Source organism: Arvicanthis niloticus, chromosome X (genome assembly GCF_011762505.2).
Source record: "Arvicanthis niloticus isolate mArvNil1 chromosome X, mArvNil1.pat.X, whole genome shotgun sequence".
In the NCBI taxonomy this organism is placed as follows: domain Eukaryota; kingdom Metazoa; phylum Chordata; class Mammalia; order Rodentia; family Muridae; genus Arvicanthis; species Arvicanthis niloticus.
In genome coordinates, this window is record NC_047679.1 from 31,386,575 (window position 1) to 31,403,747 (window position 17,173).

General features: G+C 40.2%; 1 protein-coding gene across 1 annotated transcript in view; it reads left to right on the top strand.

Moving 5' to 3' along the window:
- Sms (spermine synthase) overlaps positions 1–17,173 on the top strand; it is a 45,571-nt gene that overhangs the window by 15,163 nt on the left and 13,235 nt on the right. The window contains exons 2-7 of the mRNA XM_034485495.2: positions 7,677–7,797; positions 10,560–10,653; positions 11,260–11,324; positions 14,439–14,614; positions 15,289–15,443; positions 16,251–16,340. Of these exons, the coding sequence (XP_034341386.1) occupies positions 7,677–7,797; positions 10,560–10,653; positions 11,260–11,324; positions 14,439–14,614; positions 15,289–15,443; positions 16,251–16,340 (701 nt within the window). The remainder of the gene's footprint in view (positions 1–7,676; positions 7,798–10,559; positions 10,654–11,259; positions 11,325–14,438; positions 14,615–15,288; positions 15,444–16,250; positions 16,341–17,173) is intronic.

Here is a 17,173-nt window from a genome sequence, read left to right on the forward strand (position 1 = left end):
GTGTTTTTCTTAATGGCAGTCTTCACATGGGCCCACAAGGTAACTAAAAACAAGATGAAAGCCTAGCACCTCTGTCGTTATTTTGTGTCCTGTCTTTTTTACTTTAGGTAAGACTCCTGCTTGATTCTGCTAGCATAGTAATCACTAAGGAGTATCTGTCTACCTAACTTATCCATGCCCCTTTAAGGCTGAGAAGAGCTGTTGACGTAAGCCTGCAGTTACCCTAGATTATTAGAACAATAAGACCTTGTAGGCCAAGCTTAGCCTGTTGGAATTGCTGGGGTCAGGTTTCTTCGCTCCCATTAATCTCCAGCTGTAACTTGATATATGGCTCCCTGGTTTATGGTAGTTTTTAATATAATATTCACAGAGTTCTGTGACCATCACTGTGGTCAGTTTTAGAACATTTCCATTGCCTCAGAAAGAAACCAGTTACTCCTTAGCCATCATCCCAGTTCCTCCTTTACCATTCATTCCTCCCAGGCTCTGGTAGTTCCTAATTTACTTTTTGTCTTTTGGAGTGAGACTTTATGAACATGTCATAAAAATAGAATTGTATGCTCTGTAGTCCCTTGTATCTTAGTTTCTTTCTTTTAGTGTGTTTTGATCCATCCATGTTGAATGTAGCACATTTTGCTTATCCATTTATAACTTTGCTTATCCACTTATAACTTGGTGGAGATTTAAGATGTTTCTGCTTTTTGGCTATTATGAGTCATGTTGCACCAAAATCATCTGCCCCTGTTTGGGGTGATTAATTGTCATGCAGCTGGAGAGAGAGAGAGAGAGAGAGAGAGAGAGAGAGAGAGAGAGAGAGAGAGAAGGGGAGGGGAGGGGAGGGGAGGGGAGGGGAGGGGAGGGGAGGGGAGGGGAGGGGAGGGGAGGGGAGGGGAGAGAAAAGCACTCTAGTTTCCATCTTATGGAGCTTAAATGGCCTGCTTCCTGTTAGAGAGCAGGTTTGGTGCAGTATTAGTGATGTGGTGTGGAATTCCCAGGCTTCATAATTGAAAATTTTGCTTGACCAGAATAGAAAGTCATCACCGGCCCATTTCAGAAGCCAGATGCTGTGTGAATATCAGAGCCACAAACAGTACAGACAAAAAAAGTTCCAGTTTCTTCCTCTTACAGAGGAGACTTTTAAGACTGCCCATAGGGTGGTTGGCTGAGTTGGCTTCTGCACGAAAACCGGGATTTGTTCACAAGACACAGTGGGGTTTTACACCTTTAGAAATTTCTCATGTCATTCAGTGTGGCCATGGCCATAGTTTTTCCTAAGAGTACTCTTTGAATTTGAAAAGTTTAAAGCCATACATCAAGTCCCAAGTGGCAGAATAAGCTCCTCTCCACCATGTATTAGAATGGCCAAGTTCTCTAGGGCAGCAAGTCTGATAAGACGTATTTCGGCCCTAAAAGGTAAAGAAGAACCAGAACTGTAACGTTTCCTGTCTTTTTCAGCAACTTGGATTTTTCGTCAGTGTGTCTCTTTAGGCTCCAAAGGTCTACAGCTAACCTGTTGTTTACCCCATGGCATCACAAGCAGCTGATCTATTTTATGATTGAGGAAGTTAGGTCTTTGAGTGAGATGTGTTCCAGCCTGGGAGTTTGCCTGGGGCAGAGGCTGTCATGTTCATGTCAGAACTCAAAAACTGTCCCATATTGGAGGAATTTGAATTTTAGATTTAGAGATTACAGAGCCTCATCCTATGTAATGAGAAGAGAAGTTATGAGCCTGATTGTGATTTCAGATTGGAACTGTGTGAAGAGTTGCCCAGGAGGTGATGTCCAGTAGCATAGATAGGTTTGGCCTTTAGCCATCTGGAGTGAGGGTCAGAGGAGGAGGTTCTCAAAGAGAGTCCTGTAAACGGATCCCTGGTAGAAAATGAGGCAGGGAGAGATGACAGCCCTTCCTTCCCTCCCAAGAGTGTATATGTGTGGACATACATGTATGTGTGAAGGCCAGACGTTACCCTTGTATACATTCCTCAGGTTCTGTCTCCCTTTCTTTTTGAGGCAGAATCTCTCACTGACCTGGGGCTCATGTTAGCTCATATTAGGCTGGTTGGCTAGTGAGTCCCAGTTTTCTGCCTAGCTGTACCTTTACCTCCCCAGCACTGGGATTATAAGCGTGTTCTTCCATGTCCAACTTTTATTTTTAAACATGGGTTCTGGGGATTGTAGCCATTCTTATATAGCTCTATAACTGATTTCTCTCCCCTGCCTGAGGCATTTAGGCCTATTGCTTTTCTTTCCTCCATTCCTATTGTGCCCTTCCTCCCTCCCTCCCTCCCTCCCTCCCTCCCTCCCTCCCTCCCTTCCTTCCTTCCTTCCTTCCTTCCTTTTCTCTATCTCATTCTTCTTTCCTTTTCCCCTCTTTCCCTTCCTCCTTTCTTCCCTCTCTTTCTCCCCTCCCTCATTCTTTCTCTGCTGCTCCTCCTCCTTCTCCCTCCCTTCCTTCCTTTCTTTCTTTCTTTCTTTCTTTCTTTCTTTCTTTCTTTCTTTCTTTCTTTCTTTCTTTCTTTCTTTCATAGTGGTGGTATATGTGGACCATGCGATTCAATATAAGTTATGTTCAAGTAAGGAAAGCAGATAGTAGCTTTGAAATGGAGCATTGCATTGCTCATTAGACAAAGGACACATTTTACCCTGGGAATGGTCAATGTGTTTTAGAGCCTTTGAAAGCTTAGTCATAATTCAGGGGTTATATATATTCCAACTTTCTTGCCCAGCCATGGCAATGAGTTTTCTTTTTCTTTTTAAGATTTTATTTTTAATTGCTTTTATATGTATAAATGTTTTGCCTGCACATGTTGTGCACATGTACTTTCAGGGTACATATAGGCTAGAAGAGGGTATCAGATCCCTTGGAACTGGAATTACATACAGATGGTTATGTGAGAGCTGGGAGTTGAACCTAGGTCCTCTGCAAGAGCAGTAATTTTTTTTTTTTTTTTGAGACAGGGTTTCTCTGTGTAGCCCTGGCTGTCCTGGAACTCACTCTGTAGACCAGGCTGGCCTCGAACTCAGAAATCCACCTGCCTCTGCCTCCCAAGTGCTGGGATGAAAGGCGTGTGCCACCACCACCCAGCAAGAGCAGTAATTCTTAACCCCTCCTCCCCCCCACCCCCCAGCTATCTCTCCATTCCCAGTAATGAGTTTTCTAAGAACTGCCAAGTAGCAGTTTACTGGCCTATTTTGGATTACTTTGTCTACTTCAAAGCACATTTATCAGTTAGGCAGTGATGGTACATGCTTTTAATCCTAGCACTCTGCAGACTTATAACATATTTGGTGGAATTTCTCATAAAACGCTGGGATCTCAATGCCTCACTGTAACAAGGTAGTAGGGAGGTAGAGACAGGTGGATCTCCATCTTTGTGAGTTCGAGGCCAGCTTAGATCTACAGAGCTGTATCCAGAGCCACACAGAGAAACCCTGTCTTGAAAAACAAAAATAACCGGGCGGTGGTGGCCCACGCCTTTAATCCCAACACTTGGGAGGCAGAGGCAGGCGGATTTCTGAGTTCGAGGCCAGCCTGGTCTACAGAGTGAGTTCCAGGACAGCCAGGGCTACACAGAGAAACCCTGTCTCGAAAAACCAAAAAAAAAAAAAAAAGAAAAAAAGAAAAAAAAAGAAAAAAAAAAGAAAAAAGAAAAGCAAAAAATAGCCGGGAGGGGTGGTGCATGACTTTAATCCCAGCACTTGGGAGGCAGAGGCAGGCAGATTTCTGAGTTCAAGGCCAGCCTGGTCTACAGAGTGAGTTCCAGGACAGCCAGGGCTATACAGAGAAACCTTGTCTGGAAAAACAAAACAAAACAAAACAAAACAACAACAACAAAAAACCCAAAACAAACAGAAAGAGAAAGAAAGAAAGAAAGAAAGAAAAGAAAGAAAGAAAGAACGAACGAACTTTTAATCCTGTTGATAATTTCAGCATTTGGGAGGCAGAGGCATAGAGATCTCTGTGAGTTCAGATGCCAGCCTGGTGGTCTACAGAGTAAGTTCCAGGACAGTCAGGGCTACACAGAGAAAACCTGCCTCAAAACAAACAAAAAGTACATTTATCTCTTAGCTCTCAGATCTTCTTAACATTTTCTCCTATTTTGTTTTGTTGAATTTGGAGACACTTCCATCTCACTCTTGTTTAACTATGTATAGAGTACCTAGTAGTTCTCAAAAGGGTTACTCCTCTTTTTCCTGCTTTTTCAACTCTAGACAGCTGGGCATTTTTTTGCTTAGACACGGGGACATGCATCCTTAACATCTGTTAGGCATGGCTCAGGTTACTAAAGTCCTGAAAAGGGACAAGTTAACCCTTCACACACTGTCACTCCCACCCCCAGTTTGAGTATTGAGGAATGTTGATAGAGCAAACCCAGTTTTGTGGGGGGTCCAAGTTACATGTTGTGTACTAGACAGAGATGAAGATCAGGTTTTCAATAATTGCAAAGTATTTTCTAGAGTGTTTCATGGATTACCTAATCAATTTTTTTTTTGAAAAAAAAATTTTTTTTGAGACGGAATCCCGATGGCTCTGAATGCCCTCGGAATTCTCTCTAGTGCTGGGACTAATGGTAGGCTTTATTTTTGTTGATTGAGAATTTCAAATGTTTAAATAATACGTTTTAATCAAATCCACACCCTGAGTATATTCTATAACTTTTTGAACTTGAGTGTATCTAGCATGTAAATTCAGAGTAGAGGTTACTTATTTCTTAGTACTAGGGTTAGAACTCAGGGCCTCAAACAGATGGCATTGGAAATTTTAATAATCAGGTGACTATAGTGTATTGTACATTTAGGATTGAACACTACTTACCTAGGTAGTTTAGAAACTATGCAGAGATAAAGTAATAAGAATTGTGAATTTAGCCAAATTCTGGCTAAACACATCTGCACAGCATCTATTAAGCACCCGAGATTAAGACAAGTAAGCTACCACACAACTTTAAGTGAACTGGAGCTTAGCGCTCTGGATTTTAGTTTTTTCCTTAAAAGTTGATTTTTATAAAGAAATGTCAGAGGGCTCGTTTAGCCCACACACCCTTCTGGAGTCTTTAGGGACTGGAAGCAGCATGGATAATGTGAGAGCCCCAGATCAGGAAAAGAATGAATGTAAAGTGAAGTGGGGTGGTAAAGCAAATTGAATGATCCCAATAGCCTCCTACAGACACCTTCCTGGCAGGGCTGGCATACTCAGACACCCACAAGAATCAGGAGCCGCACAAACACACTGGGCATGTGAACAAGTAAAGAATTGGCCTGCCAGAAATTCATTCTGACCTGCCTGGTTTTACTGAATTAGAGGGTATGCCCATAGTGAAGAAACTAGTAATATTTTAAATTGGATTTTTTTTTACCCTTTGGCATTTATCTTGAAACTGGCCAGATGGTTGCTTTTAGTCCATATGGTGCCTTTCTGCTAATTGTGCCACTGAGAAAAACCCATTGCTGGGTTTGGCCAGCAATCTAGAACTTTGCATTAGATCTAAGGCATCCCATTTCCTTGGCCTAAGGTAACTGAGTATATACTTGCTCCCCAGGCCAGGTTCCTGGCCCATCACATTGCCTGGCCATCACATCCAAGATAATGCTGGATTTCCCCCTTCATTTGTTGTTTTATAGCATGCCAACAAGAATACAACCTTAAGGCCATTTACTAGGAATGATCATTTTTTTATACACCTTCAAAACAAAAAACATCTGATCTAGCCAAGGAAGACTGCATAGTGACATAGTGGCTTCCACATTTAGGATAGTTTTTGTTAGTCTGGGTGTTCTTTTCCTTTCTGTTCTATGCTTAACTCAGTCACCTGCACAGTGGACTGATCCATGAGGCTACAGTGCCAAATACAAACTGAACTTGACAGGTTTTAGTTCATGTGATCAAGTTTACAAATAAAATACATTTTTTTTTTCAAGACAGGGTTTCTCTGTGTAGCCCTGGCTGTCCTGGAACTCACTCTGTAGACCAGGCTGGCCTTGAATTTAGAAATCCACCTGCCTCTGCCTCCCAAGCTCTGGGATTAAAGGCATACACCACCACTGCCCAGCAAAATATTTTTTTAAAAAAACTTTTTATTTATTTATTTTTTCTGTGTATGGGTGCTTTGCCTTCATGCCTGTGCATCATGGTGCATGCAGTGCTCACAGAGGCCAGAAGATAATATCAGTTCCCACTTGTAACTGGAGTTGTAGATGGTTATGAGCCACCAGGTGGGTACTAGGAATGGAACTCTGCTCCTCTAGAAGAACAGCCAGTGCTTTTAACCACTGATCCATCTCTCCAGCCCCCAGAAGTACGTTTTAGGAGGTGGGTTGTCTTAAATGCTGTAGTTCTGGAGATACAATCAGGCCTTCTGTTGTAATTTCCTAAAACCAATTTCAGGAGAAATTGAAGCTGAATTATTTCTTGCCAAATGGGTTTGCGTGGGCACGCTAGGAAGAGAATTCATTGATTCATTGGGCTGCTGCTTGTATTCCCAGCTGCTTTGTTGGGATGGGTGTATGGGGTGGATTATGTGCCTTTCTTTTCTCTTTGATGTGAAGCTTTATCTTTGAGGTGACGTCAGTTTTTGTAGTTTGGCTTTCAGGTTGCTTAGCCCCTTTTTTCCTCCCTGTGTCATCTGTCTCTTAAAAGGACACCTGTTACTGGGTTTAAGGCCCACTTAGTCTTGATGCTCTTATCTGGTGGTATGTAATTCAGTTATATCTGCAGAGACTTTTCCAAGGAAAGGCCTATTTTTTCTTTTTCTTTTTTCTTTTGTTCCTTCATGAGGAGCCAGTCTGCATAATTGGTTCTTCATTTACCCTTATCAGGAAGTGCTCCTTTGTAGATATAATTGCAGAAGGATAGACTAAATTTTGCTCTTTAAGTAATTGCCATGTTGTTGAAGAGTCTTACTTTGCATGAGCCTGTTACAGGTTAATGAATGCTGATTTGTTTCATTGAGACAAGGCTTTACTCTTGTAGCCAAGGCTAGCCTGGAATTTACAGTGTAGCTCAGGCTGGCATTCCTGGCAGATCATCCTGTCTTAGCTTCCAGAGTCAACTTAAGCTTTTACTTTGAGGGACAAGTTGTGAGGTGGGGGCAGGATGGAGAGTAGTTCTTTCTTTGGCTCAGTTTTTGCTGTTTTCAAGTATGTAACAGTGTAATTTTTAATTTCTATTTTTCATTTATATATTGGCAAGCTTTCTTTTGTAAGCATTTAAACAATAAAATGAAAATTCCCAGGTTATTAGTGAGACTCATCAGTAATCTGTACACATCCCCTTGCTAGGACTGTGTGTTACCTTTAATTTATTTAGCCTAAACTGGAATCTCATCCTTTTGAAATTTCTGGTTTTGTCGAATGGTTATTGCTCTGTATTTTTGCCATACCTATTTGTGGTCATTTCTTATGTTCTTATTGGGGTAGTCAGTCGGGTGTTCTTTTTAGCTTTTCCATACAGGATGGAGGATATTTAGATGTTCTTATGCATTTCAGTCATCGAATCATGTCACATTAGCTTTTTTATTTTTTATTTAATTTTAATGTTTTGTTACTAGGGATAGAACCTAGGGTCCAAACCATTTTAGAGGCAAGTGTTCTACTATAAATTCTATACCTCAGGCCTTAGCTTTTCTTCTGTGTGTTTTTTTTTTTCTAATCACCTTCCTTTATTTCTTGTCTTCCAGCTGATGGTGAGGCCATTCTGAAAGGCCTTCAGTCCATTTTTCAGGAGCAGGGGATGACAGAGTCCGTGCACACCTGGCAGGACCATGGATATTTAGCAACTTACACAAACAAGAATGGCAGGTAAGATTATCTCATGGGTTTTAGATGGGAACACAGTTGGGACTAGGGATGATATCTAAGATTTTTTTTCTTTGAGATAGTATTTCTTTGTGTAGTCTTGCCTATTCTGTAGACCATGCTGGACTTGAACTCACAGAGATACACCTGCCTCTGGCTCCCAAGTGCTGGGATAAAAAAAGTGCAACACTACCGCTTGGCTACAGTATTCCTTTTTTTTCCTCTTTCTTTTTTGACAAGGTACATATAGCCCAGACTAGCTTACTCACTAGACCCAGGATGACCTTGAATTCCTGAGTGCTGAGATGGCAGGCATGGTGGAACATGGCTGATTTATGTGGTGCCAGTACTTTCTACATGCCTGGCTTTTTGTTGTTGGTAGTCCTCTGGCATCTCTTAGAAGTGGCTAGAATTCAGTGCTTTCACAAAATTCTCTTGCCCAGGCATTTCCCCCAGAGTGAAAGGCAACTGGACCTGGACATCCGGTATTTCTTTAAAGCTCCAATGATTCTTCTGTGTGGCTAGGACTAGGCAATACCCCTGGCAACAGAAGCAGTGTGACACTGGCAGGCAATGATCTGGAGTTGGTTAAGATAAGTTGAAATTTTTGGAGCCCCACTCCCCTCAGTACACACACACACACACACACACACGAATTTCTACTTCAATGGGTCTGGGTCAGAGTCCTCTTTCCTGTTGCATTTCTAACAAGCCCCTGATTGCATTGCTGCTGGCTAGAGCATTGTTAGAAGTGATTATTGTTTACTAAAAACTATAGTAAAACAAAGGATGAAAACAAGTCAAGCTCAGAAGGATGAATACTGTCTGTTTTCTTTCATGTGGAAACTGCATTTAAAATTACACACGTGTGTGTATTTATGTTTGTCAGTCATAAAACTAGAAAGGAGATCATGAGAAAGGAGGAAGAGGTTCTAAAGGAGGTGGGAAATGGGGTAATAGAATCCATGCCACAGGAAATCGGAAGAGAGAACTAGCTGGGGATGGGGATGGGGGTATCTCTCAGATAGGACAAGCCCAGACTTGTATTCTGCCTATGCGGCCAACTTCATGTACGTGCTTAGAGGTTGCCTATCTAAAGTGATAACTTCTTCCTTAAGGGTGGCCTAAATTCAACAGGATCCACTAGCCTTCTTCATCTCTTTCCTTTGCCCTGTTTCAGTTACTTAAGAGGCTCCAGAAGAGAGGACCCTTGGCTGTCCTCCAGCCCAGTGTCTCATGTAGACATGTTGACCTCTACTCATTCTCTGTTACTGTTGTCTCTGTTACTGTCACATCCCTCTATTTTTGCTATGGCCCATTCTTTGTCATCAAACACTACTGCCTGATAGGCTCCTTCACCCAGAGGTGAAAAATTCCTCATCTTAGCCATCTTCTAAGAGCTCCTGCAACCAGGCTTGACCTGGCTCAGTTTTTATTTTTAAAAAGTTCTTTATTTCTATAGGTTTAACACTTTACGTGCATGTGTGTCTTTATCCCATTTGCAGGTAGTATCTGCCTACAGTGGAGGCAAGATGGTTGTGAGCTGCCATGTCGGTGTTGGGAGTTGAACTCAAGGCCTCTGGAGGAGCGAATAGTGTTCTTTCCTGCTGTGCTATTTTTCCAGCCACAATTCTAGTTGTATACATAGCACTTAGAATTTTTTTTTTTTTTTGAGAAAGGAGCTTTTGAGTGACAAGAATTGTTCAGAGATTGCTTCTGAAAGCAAAATGAATAAAAATGAAAGCATGTGTGGGAGGTGGGAGAACTGTGCTTCAGGACTAAATAATACCTTCAGGTGACTTCTGAGGCCAGTGGAAAAAAAGAGAGACCTGTGTGCAAAGGAAGTTTTCAGATTAAACAATACACATAAGGTTGCTGTCACCCTTTCTTCCCCTTCTTACTTAACAGCACTTTCAAAATGTACACCATTCTTAGCCTTCCAGTCATTATGGTTGGGCTCTCTTCAGAACATCAAAGGTTAGGTGGGACAGCCTAGTTTGCCCTTCCCCATCACTTGGGAAAACTGGTTAACTAAACTTGACAGAACCACCTGGGGATCCTTTGTAAAAATCAAGTGCCAGAAGAAGTTCAAGCCAGACAAAATTCCAGCACTGGAGAACAGTAAATGGGTTCAAAGTCTCACCCCTGACTAGCCAAGAAGCTATTTGTAATAAACTAATTTTAGGGAGAAGGAAAATTAGGTTTTTTTTTTTTTTTTTTTTGTGACACTGGGTATATCAACCACACTCCATGGCAAGCCTCATGCTCAGGAAAACCAAAAACCAAAATTAAAAATCACATGGTCAAGGGGTAGCCATGTTTGCCTTGTGAGGTGAGGATCTGTGTCCTCCCTCAGTAACCATGTACCAAAGCAGGGTGTTACGTGCCTGTAATTTTTGTACTTGGGAGGTGACCTGAGGCTCCTGTCCTACACAGACACTTCCCCCCACCCCACCCTGCACAAGGTCAGACTGTGAATCAATTTATAGACCTAGATAATAGGAATCAGTCATAGACTTAGATCAATTTCAGGGCCTAAGAAGTAGTATTAAAAACTTTAGTGCTTGGCCCTCCACTCTAAATCTTCCACAATTGACCATGTCCAACTTCCTACCTCCAAACTGGAATTGAAAAGAAAACCAGAGAATTAATTGTCATTGAATGGGAAAAAGAACTGCGAGTTTTAGTGTTGACTGGGGCTACCTTTTCACTTTGAAGTGTCCTGATAACAATTTCTAACAGTAAAACTCTACTTTCTTTTGTAGCTTTGCCAATTTGAGAATTTATCCACATGGATTGGTTTTGCTGGACCTTCAGAGTTACGACAGTGATGTGCAAGGCAAACAAGAAACTGACAGCGTTGGTTTTTTACTTCTTTCCCTTTTCAAAATGTGTATTTTATTTCGGTTCTTAAAGTCTCGTTATTTTAATGAGTGCTACTTTCAAGTTAGCTAACATTTAGACTTGCCTTCTATATGTAAGTTTGACAGAAGAACTAATCCTTAGTTGATATGGAAACGTGACTGTTTCCAAATGGTTTCACTTTCTACTGGAGGGAATGTTGAACCTTCGTGCACAGTTTTGTATCTGCAGCATCCTTTTGCTTTCTTCCCAGTTATTCAGATTAAACAATACACATAAGGTTGCTGTCACCCTTTCTTCCCCTTCTTACTTAACAGCACTTTCAAAATGTACACCATTCTTAGCCTTCCATAACTGTCATTATATATCTGAATAATCTGAATAACCCAGATATTCAGACTGTGGTTCGGTTAGCACTATGAGGAAGAGGTAGTGTGGCAGTGTGGAATTTGGCTAGAGCAGGAAGTCCCAGTAGGGATGATGGTGGGACATGTGTATAGGCCAATATCACACTGTGGTCAGCATAGCCTTATGCCTCTGCTCTGTAATTTATTTGTACTGTGAAGTTTATACTCTAAGCCCACTGATTTCTTTTAATCGTAGCTTTTGAACAAAATAGAAGAAAAAATGAAAGAATTGAGTCAAGACAGTACTGGGCGGGTGAAGCGGTAAGTCCACCTACTCACAAATGTCTCTTAATATTTGTTTAATTGGTAAAACAACCAGAAAGGCAGTGTTGGTTGTAGTGTCTGCAGAAGATGTGGTGAAGATCAAAGTCAATGTTGCTGCTACTATGTGCATGGTGAGCTAAACCATCCTCTGACTCCACTCCAAAACATATGAAAACAAACCTGATTCAGGGAGCTGGCTATAATGAGGCAGAAAGTTGATACCGACTAATTCCAACAAGCTGGAGCTATGTAAAGCAGAAAACCAGGCACAGACAGACCTGGAGGGTATTTCCTCAGATCACTGATGTCCTGTTCAGAATAGAATACTGTTTTCTCTGTCTCACAGCAGATTTCAGAATAGGGAAATCCTTATTGGCAATGGTAGGGTGTTAAGCACTTAATGACTCACACTACTTTGTTTGATCAGCCCATAGGAAAGCTCCAGGGCAGATGTAGGATAACTAGGTAATTATTTAGCCTCCTGTAGGTGGTCAGGTAGGGAAGAGCAATGGGAAGGCTGAGAGTACTGGAAAGAACCCACATTTGAAACTTGCCCACATTTGAGGTCTGAGGACACAGATTTTTTTTTTTTTTAAATCCATGAATCGTCAGTTTAGTGGTCCTTGGCTATGTCCACACCCACACTGCTTTCTGGACACTTCTTTTCCTGCTTGCAATTTTCCTTACCTGCATCCATCTGAATTGAACAAGTTCCCACTCTGGGAAAATGAATTGGTCCACACTCAAATGCACTCTGATTTTTATCAGCACTGTTTCTTTGTGTGAGTAAATTGAATGCATTTCTGGGGCTGAGGAACTGGTTCAGTGAGTAAAAACATTTGCTGTCAAGTTTGAGTTGAATACCTGGGCTCCATGTGGTAGAAGTAAAAAACTAACTTGTGCAAAACCCAACTTGTTTAGGTTGTCTTCTGATCTCTCCACTCATGTATACATGTACAAATGTTTAGAAAAAGTATGTATTTCTGGGCTTCAGTAAGAAGTCATTGGTTGGTAGAGGAGTTTGCTAGGTGAGACTGGTCAAAAGATTTAGATTTTTATATCAAAGTATGAACTTTGTCTTTGTTATATATTTTTATACATCTTTATAAGAAAAAGATGGAAAGAATGGGAGCTGGGATTACCTTGTTGTAGACACTTTGTCACTGTGCTCCTTATCAGAGGATAAGGATTGTTACAGTTTTCTGTCTGGGAAACGACACTGTCAGAGAGTAAATAAAAAGCAGCTAACTTGGGGATATTATCTGAAATGACTATTTTCTTTTGAGTAGTGGATATTATGACGTTTGACTAAGAAGCCATGGGATTTATAGGAAAACTTATTTTGTGTTTTCAAGTGAGAAGGAACAAGGAAATAAACCTCATCTAAAGTTTTAGTTTGGAGAAAATTGTCACAATGTAAACAGTGTACTTGAGGCCAAGAAGTCATGAACCTGATTTATTTACAATCCAGGTTTGATTTTTGAACAAGGGAAGGTTTGTGTGGTTGCATGGGGTCTCCTGGTAGCCCTCTGCAGGGAGTCACACTCTGTGCTGCTTTGAACTCTTTATCAAGCTGATGTTTTCCATATCTACTTAGAGATCTTTGTTTCTTTGCCAGGCTTTAAAAATGTAGAGAAGAGAGCTCTTTACCCTAGGCAGGGTTGAAACAGTTGAGAGTAGACATTGTTTATACCTGGGAAGTGAGCAGATGTTGTGTGTTCCAGCATTATTGACCTATATGCATAGTTGTACATAGACCACTTCATTGTTGGGTGTGCAGTGTGTTCTCATTGTTTTAGGATTAGATTTACCAAGCCCCTTTTTAGGAGTTTTTTTTTCCCCTTTGTTATTTAGTGCCCTCTGCTGGTAGGTTCTGGTATATTCACCTTATCAGAAATATTTGATTATTTTCAAAAGCATGAAATGAGAAGTGTGTCATTTTGTCACCTTTCAGTAATTATTGCTTTAGACAAAAAGCTCCTAAATCCTATTGCCACTAGTAAATAATTGTTGGTGTAGTACTCTGTTTCTGAGGACCACAGAACAGCCTACTTACTTGTGTCAAAGGGTGAAAGGGACATTTTGGAGAGAATTCCAGCAGTTACTGCTGTAGCTCAGTAATATCTACTTCAATCATCAGCAAGGGTACAGGTCTCCTTGTATTCCCACTGGGATATCTATCTGGATGTTGTTTGCCAACCTGGCCCAAATCAGGAGGATCTCAGCTAAATATGACTGCTAGATGCTTGATCTTGACTTTTTTTTTTTTTTTTTTTGGTTTTTCCTAGTCAGGGTTTCTCTGTGTAGTCCTGGCTGTCCTGGAACTCACTCTGTAGACCAGGCTGGCCTCGAACTCAGAAATCCACCTGCTTCTGCCTTCCAAGTGCTGGGATTAACTGATCTTGACTTTTAAGAGAGAAATGAAACAGAAGAATAACACAAGAATATCTTAATGAAATGAAGGTTTAAGAAGGGCAGGGAAAGGAAAATGCAGTACTTGAAACTTTATTCAAAAGCATAACAGCTATGGAGGACATAATCAGGACTATTCAGGGCCCTTCAAGATGGATTCTGCACTAGATAATGGAACTTATAACTGCAGTAATGCCTGTGTGGTTTTGCACATCTTCAGTGATATGTACTGAAAAGTGTATCTATCGATCTCATTTTCTCCTTCAAGTTTTCATTAGGAAAAATAATTTTAAAACATGCCAGAAAGGTCTTTTTTTTTCCTTTTAAGAGAAATGATTTTGTGCAAGCGTTGCAACTTTGTAGACTATGATTGTAAATGTTCAAGTTTTGGATTGTTATACACCTTTAAACAGTCTCTTTGGAACAAACATGTGGGTACCTTTCTTTTCTTTTAAATTGTGTATATGTATATGTGAGTGTAGGTGCTGGACAATGAGATCCAGATATTTCCCTAGATCTGGACTTATCAGCAGTGGCAAGCCACTACCAAAAACCAAACGAGTCTTCCTCAGGAGCAGTACACTCTCCAAGCACTGAGCCATCTCTCTTGTCCCTTATGGCCTTCTGTATATTTTCCATCTCAGGTCCTTTTGTAAGGCAGTGTTCTTCAAAGGCTCATTCCTGTCTCTCCCTCTCCAGATTACCACCTATAGTTCGAGGAGGGGCCATTGACAGATACTGGCCTACAGCTGATGGGCGCCTGGTTGAGTATGACATAGATGAAGTGGTGTATGATGAAGATTCACCCTATCAGAACATTAAAATTCTACACTCAAAGCAGTTTGGAAATATTCTCATCCTCAGCGGGGATGTTAGTAAGTATTCCACTCCTACCCTGATTGCCTAACAAGGTGGTGATGTGTTGGTGGCCACTGCTTTCTTTACACGTGTCATTGTCTGGATTTGTCTGAGCTTAACTCTGACACTGCTATCTTTAAGATTCACTTAATTAATTGTATGAACGTGTGGGTTGTCTGGATTTTTGTTTAAACTTTGTCTTGAAATAGAATTCTATTTGCTGGATAGTTGGATTGTTTTTCAGTAGAAAGTACAGTTGCTTGTTTAAAATCGGCATTTTAGTATGGAAAAATTTTAACTGAAGAATACAGACTACTGCAGTGAGCCCACAGGTACACACCATAGAACACGGATAATACAAGTGAGTGTTCATCTAACCTTACTTCATTTTGTTTGTAATATTATCCTGAAAGGAGCTCCCGGGAGGTATATCTTGTCATCTTTAAACGTATCCTTTCTTTTAATTACTCAGAATATCTGCACATTCTCAAGATTGAATTTTCAGTCTATGTAACTTAGTTCTTTTTTGTCCTATATGTCAGATTTATTAAATTAGTGAAAACTGCTCAATCCAAAAAAATTACACAGTTTTTAAAAGTTGGAAAATTTTCATCGCAAGCTAGATTCCAGCAGGTTGAGTCGTGTATATATTTGGGTAGAGTCATCATTTGGGTCTCTTTTTCCTCCCTAGATTTGGCAGAGAGCGACTTGGCATATACCCGGGCCATCATGGGCAATGGTAAAGAAGACTACACTGGCAAAGATGTACTGATTCTGGGAGGCGGAGATGGAGGCATATTATGTGAAATTGTCAAACTGAAACCAAAGATGGTCACTATGGTAGAGATATCCTTTACTGTGTAAGAGAACAACTTTAGTGACTAGAGACATGCTCAGAGCACTCCTGCTTTTAATAGAGGACCTAGTTTTGTTTCAGATATTTACTTGGTGACCAACAACTGTCTGTAACTCTAGTTTCAGTGTACCTGGTGCCACTTTTAGCTTTCTCTCAGGCAGCAGGCATGTGTGTGGTGCACATTCATTCATAACAGACAGCATGCACACACTTATACATACAAAGTTTTTTAGTAAATGAGAATATATATATATATATATATATATATATAATATATTCTATATTCTATATATATATATATATATATTCTATATATAGAGAGAGAGAGAAAGAGAGAGAGAGATAACAAGGTAAATGGATTTCTTTGGTTCCTCTTCCTTTGGCATTTTTCAGACTCCTGTGAGTATTTCCACAGACTCAAGGCAGGCATGTTACATTGACTTCCTTGAACAAACATTTGAATTTATAACTAGTAGCCTTGTATGTATGTATCTGCCAGTAGAGAAGAAGAGATAATAATATAATTGTGGATTACATAGCATCCATGTTGGGTGTCCCATCTGCTGCTTAGTAATTATCAAACTGGCTTGCTTAAGCCACTTCATGGGAAAAAAACCTAGTTGAACTTGAATGTCCTTAGTGTAAAAATAAAGTCACCATAACATCCATTTTTTAACATTATGATCCACAGATGGCTACAGTAAAACCTTTGTTTGTCTGAACCTCTATGTTTTAGAAAAGACTTACTCTTTCAGAATGCTTTGGTACACTCAAATTCTTCTTAACCTGTTTCGGACATTGACCAAATGGTAATTGATGGATGTAAGAAATACATGAGGAGAACATGTGGAGATGTCTTAGACAATCTTAAAGGAGATTGCTATCAGGTAATTATGTTTTCTTGGTAGCATACTTTTAAATGGACTGAACATAGAATTAAATAAGTAACCAATTAGACCTGTACCTTTTGCTGTAATTGGCTAAGAAAATTGTCTCTGTGTGAATTCAGTATCTATTCAGATTTAGAGTAGACAGTATACAGATACTGAAAGAAGCCCCCAGTATAGATTTTATCAGGTTACTTTTCTTTTTGTTATTGATGATTAAACTTGGCCATTTTGTATGCTAGTTACCCACTACCACTGAGTGATCTATATTAATTCTGATATAAAAGATGTCATATACTTTTTAAATGATGTAGAATCTACCACCTTCTGTTGCTACCCTGAATAATGTCTTGAAGTCTTGGTCTTTCAGACAGAATTTAGATTTTAATTGGTAGGTTTAGTTGATTAAAATGTTGGAAATAAGCAATTTGTTTCTGTCCTAAATTGTATTGTGCTTGAAAGTTGAGCAGCCACTCTGATGTGTGCGGATGCATATATTTCATTGTCATTGACATGAGAGCTTGTTAGAGCAAGATGCCCAAGCAAATACTTAATTGAACAGAATCTTAAATGTGCATCTCCAGATTTATAAGCAATTTGGAAGAGTGCTGTACTTTGGGGTTTCAGTTATCTAGCACTTCTTTCTTCCCTAATGTCTGCAAATTTAAATTTGAGTTTGTTACATGCATGCTAATTTGGATGAGGAATTCTATCCACCTTAAAATGCAGTTGTGATTGGTTTGTGGGCCAAAGGGCAAAGAAAGATGAAAATGAGTGTATCCTGTTGCATAGCTTTAAAAGGGTGGGTGGAATTGAGATCTGTGTAACTTTGG